At 56.6% G+C, this 4692-nt stretch overlaps 2 protein-coding genes across 2 annotated transcripts; both read right to left on the reverse strand.

Moving 5' to 3' along the window:
* Positions 1–572: 572 nt before the first annotated feature.
* SPRG_16806 (hypothetical protein) lies at positions 573–2177 on the reverse strand (the record flags this gene model as incomplete). Its single annotated transcript, XM_012356112.1, has 2 exons — positions 573–836; positions 861–2177. The coding sequence occupies 2 exons, from the start codon at positions 2175–2177 to the stop codon at positions 573–575; spliced, it is 1581 nt and encodes a 526-aa protein (XP_012211502.1).
* Positions 2178–2693: 516 nt separating this feature from the next.
* SPRG_16807 (hypothetical protein) lies at positions 2694–3377 on the reverse strand (the record flags this gene model as incomplete). Its single annotated transcript, XM_012356113.1, has 4 exons — positions 2694–2906; positions 3067–3165; positions 3213–3311; positions 3354–3377. The coding sequence occupies 4 exons, from the start codon at positions 3375–3377 to the stop codon at positions 2694–2696; spliced, it is 435 nt and encodes a 144-aa protein (XP_012211503.1).
* Positions 3378–4692: the final 1315 nt, after the last annotated feature.

Below are 4692 nucleotides of genomic sequence, written 5' to 3' on the forward strand. Positions count from 1 at the left end.
TGGAAGCATCGCTATCGTTCTGTTACCTTCTAGTGGATTTCTTCTGCGGCACCTTACACTGTCGACCCCGGAAGACTGACGTGAAGCTTGCCGACCAAGCACCGAGGCGGCACCCATGTCCGTCACAGCTCTTGAAGAACCAACAATGATTGCAGGGCGACGTCAAGCCATATACGGCCCAGAGCGAAGTCGTTGTCGATGCCGGTACCGTTATCTAAAGACAGCTTCTAAGCAGAGCACGCGCTGAACTGGATGACGCTGTATAGCACCCTGCTTGCAATGATGCGAAAGATCACTGACGCGCTCGGCTGGTACAATTGTAGCGTCACGTCGTGCCATATCCTTGGCGCCTGAGATCCGAGCTCCTGACCAAAATTCCAACCTTCGCCACATCTGACATTGCAGTCGTCGTCGACCCGTGCTTCGTAGACGGAGACAGGTGTGCCAGTCTCGTGTTAAGGCTACTAATATGACATCGGAGAGCAACATCCCGAACGGTGAATGCAGCGTGGCGGAAGCAGGCACGAATGACATACCTTCGAATGCAACCACCATGTATATTGAGTCGCTACCTAGAGCGAATCGTGCTCGGCATGGACGCTGCTACGTTTACGCTCGCGCGGGTCCAGAGCAGGAAAAGACTGCGTGCGGATCGGCGACTCGGGTGCGCGGCCGAGCTGCTCGAGTGCTGTCGTAAGCTGCCGCACCAGCGCCTGGTTTTGCTCGTTAAGCTTCGTCTCGAGCGCGGCAAATTGAGCTTGCAACTCGGCCCGCTGTATCCCGCTTGCGTCATCCGTGTTCTTCGCGACACTTGATTGTGGGCGCTGGACCTTGGTCTCGGTCAAATCAACGGGTAGCACGAAACAGCGGTCGAGAAAGCGGTCGAGCGCCTCGTTGATTTGTGCGGCCATGATCTGCACCAGCTCGTCCGCGGTCGCCGCCGCAACAAGCCTGAATAAGATGACGCATTCGGTGCGGGCGTTCACCGCCATCTTCCGCGTGGTGGTCTCATCACTCCACAGTTTGTCAATCTTCGTACACAGCGTCTTGATGACATCGCGAATACTGGTCGCGAGCGCTTCGAGCTTGGCCAGCGCGTCGTCGCCACGGTGCTTGTCGGCCTCAGCAAACAAGCTCGTGAGTGCCTCTTCGGCGACCGCAATAGCCTCCAGCTCGGGTTGAAACCCACGGAGAATGTTGGGATCTGTGCTGAAATGCTCCACGCGGCGCAACTTGGTCGTGACGTCGTCAATGTGCTCGGCGATTGCAGCTTGAACCGTCGTCAGCGTCGTCTTATACAGTTGCTTGCGCGTATTGTCCTGCCGAATCGACGCTTCGTGCTCGGGTCGCAGCGAGATGTCGAGGTTCGAGACGACCTCGGAGAAGATCGGGTTGAGGACGCGCGCGTGGGTCTTGCTGTCGATCAGATGCAAGAGCTCTTGCGTTGCGTCGGCGTCGAGGTGCATCGACTGCTCTAAACGCAGGATGCACTGAGCGTAGCTCATGAGCGCCTCGGTCTTGGCCTTCTCGAGACCGCCGTCGACCGTCTGGTTCATCATGGCGAGTAGGACGTTGAGCAGCAGAATGCACACCACCGCCGAGTGCAGCATCATCAGCAGCAGCGTGCAATTAGACAGGAACCCATCGGTCGCGTCAAACGCGCCGAGCGCGTCCAGAGGCAGCTGGCCGAACGCAACAAAGTACGTGGTCACAAACGACGACCCAAGGGTGTTGAACGCGTCGACGTCCTGGTCGCGGAAGAGCTGGTAGAACGTGATCGTGAGACCCATTTGGACGACGCCAAAGAAGATGAAGAAGTTCCGGACGTCGTCGAGCAGCTTGGACATCATCGGGAGGAGGTAGCCGGCGGCTGGCACGACTTCGAGAAACTGAAGCGAGAGCATCCAAAGACCGATCGTGATGGCGCCGCCGACGCCCGTCTGCACAGCCCACGGTGCTGGAAGAAGACCAAACTTCATGGGTACAAACACGAGCAAGACGGCGAGGTTGGTGAGCAGCTGCGCCTGGTTGACGCGCGACGACCAGTACACTGTGGTGCCCGACGAGGCCATCTCTTCGAGCTCCGTGACGACAAAGTAGAGCGACGTGCACCAGAGAATGAGGTGGTTGCAACTGGGATAGGCGCTTGCGACACCGGACAAGAGAAGCAACGCCATGACGGGCAGCGCAATTTAAGAGAGTAAAAATCCATATTCGGACCAGACCAGCTCTGGCGCGAGCCTTGTGCTTGGGGAGGTGCGGAATTGAAGCCGAGACGTCCAGTCGGCGCTTGCCGTCGTAATAGAAGTGCGCGAGACGGTAGAGAGACGCCGGACGCAGCAGCTGCAGGACGCCGTAGCCAACGACTGTGCTGACAAACGCCAAGGTGCCCACGACCATCGGAATCCAGTTGGTTGCTACGCTCGCCTCGTCCACGAGCAGCGACGATGTGGTCATCGTGACAAGGAGCAAGACGTTCGCGAGCAGCTGCTCAAAGTACTTGCGCTGGCCAAAGAGTTCCCACTTGATCTGGAGAATACGCCGCATAACGACATGCTCCAAACATTCGGTCTTGGCGTCGAGGAGCAGCGTGGGGTCGGGCGACTGCAGATTCAAAATCGCATGCAACGCGCTCGTGTCAGCTGTCGTGCCATACACGTGCTCGAGCTAGTTGCATAGTTAGTTGATCGAATTCAGTCGAGTCGAAAGAGAGAGTCGTGTACCTGACTGAACCGCATGTCGCGACGGTCGAGCGTGACGCAGTCGTTGAGAAACATGCGGCCCAGCGCCGGCGAGCACGCAATCGCCTTGCGAAATGCTTGCTTTGTGAACGCTTCGTCCGTGTCCTTGCGCGCAAGATGCACTGCGAAAGCCGCTCGAAACTCGGGCGATCCGCGGGCTTGAACCTCCTCTTCCAGGATCGCTTGGATCTGCAGCAGTGCGTTCTTGGTCGTATGGTCGTTCTTGGCGTTGCGAAAGGCAGGCATGAGCCCCTCAAAGAGCGTTGTGCCGCCCTACGATGTCATGCGTGTCTAGTAGAATTTAGAGAGAGAACTATGTGGGTACGTTGTTGACGATGTGGATGTCGGCGTAGCGCTCGAGCAGTTGCTTGACGACATCGACGTGACCACTCAGCGCCGCGAGCCACAAGGCCGTCTCGCCTCGCTAAGCAAGTCGATTTGGATGCACAAATTGAAGTGAAAAGTGCGTACGTTGTTTTTGAGATTGACCTTGGCGTTTGCTTTCAAGAGGCAGCGGACGACGTCGGTTTGGCCCATGCGCGCTGCAAGCATGAGCGCAGTCTCTCCGTGCTACATCTGATAGGAGTCAATTCTAGTACATGGAATGCGTACCAGATCTGAGTCATTGGCGTGCATGACCTCGCTGCGCAATTGCTTCTCGTTCAAGAGTTCGGTAAGCACGCGGGGCCGCTGTTGGAACAGCACCGCTGCATGCAAGGCCGTTCGACCGGCCTACGAGATCGATCGAATTCGATTCTTGACGTGTGGTGATAGGAACGTACAGCTTGTAGCTCGTAAACAGCCTGGACGTTGGGCGCGTTTGCCTTGAAATACAAGTACAATTTCTGCTCTTTGACCTCTCTCTTGTCCATGATGAGCCGTTTGCACACTGGGTACGGCCAAACGGGCGTTTTGTCCGCGAGTTTGCCAACCTAATCACTTTATGGTAGTACAAGCCAAGCAAGACCTTCAACGCTCAGTTCGCACCAGCAAGAACTCTGGCTCGGCGCCAGCAAGCAAAAGTCGCTCGACGCAGTTGGCGTGGCCATATTTGGCGGCAATATACAGCACCGATTCGCCTCTCTAATAACACCAGTTTCAACTCGCCGAGGCAGTAGGCGCAGTCTTCACCGAGGCGATCTTCATGTCCTTCCGCGGCTGCAGCAAAAGGAGGTCAATGACATCAGCGCGGCCTTGTTCGCATGCGTTGCGCCACAGTACGTTTTCCTACCTAACTTTAAATGTGCGCAAAAAGTTGCTTCACCTACCTCATCATACTCCGTGTCGTCAATCCTCGAGGTCTCTGGTGCACGCAAAAGCTCGGTCTTAACATCGTTCCACTGATTCGCTTTGGCCAGCGCCGCGAGGTGGACGCGAAGGTCCTTTGTCGCACAACATCGGAGCCGGTGGTTACTGTGGTGCCGGAGCTACAACACGGGCCTTGGCTTCCAGACGCTATAGGTTGAGAGACGTGTACACGCTCGTCGATTCGGATCGGCATTTTGCCAAGGCGACAGAGCTCGTCGAGTACGTGCACCAACTCGGTGCTGTTTTGGCCACCGGTATTGGTGGCGCAGGGCACGCAACGCAGTGCGAGCATGTCCAGCACTGTGTCCCCTTCCTAGCGCACAGTCACATCGTCAATTGTATGGGTGGAACGATTACCTTGTCTTCTTTGAGAAGTTCCTCGGTACAGTACGGAAGCAAACACCGAAGAATGGCGACGTGCCCATTCATTGCAGCGCCCATGACGACCGTTCTGTACTTCTACTTGACATGGTTATCGACGACCGTGCAGCATGTAGCGTACAGAATCGTGGACTGCGAGGGCTTTTGTGACGACCTCTGTGGCCGCCTCCACGCGTTGCCGATACTTGAGCGCAGAGTACCACTTGCCACCACGCAGACACGTCAAGCACGGTGTGCCTTGGTTGAGGACCACCTCGTCCGA

This window comes from Saprolegnia parasitica (assembly GCF_000151545.1).
Source record: "Saprolegnia parasitica CBS 223.65 unplaced genomic scaffold supercont2.380, whole genome shotgun sequence".
Taxonomy (NCBI): domain Eukaryota; phylum Oomycota; class Saprolegniomycetes; order Saprolegniales; family Saprolegniaceae; genus Saprolegnia; species Saprolegnia parasitica.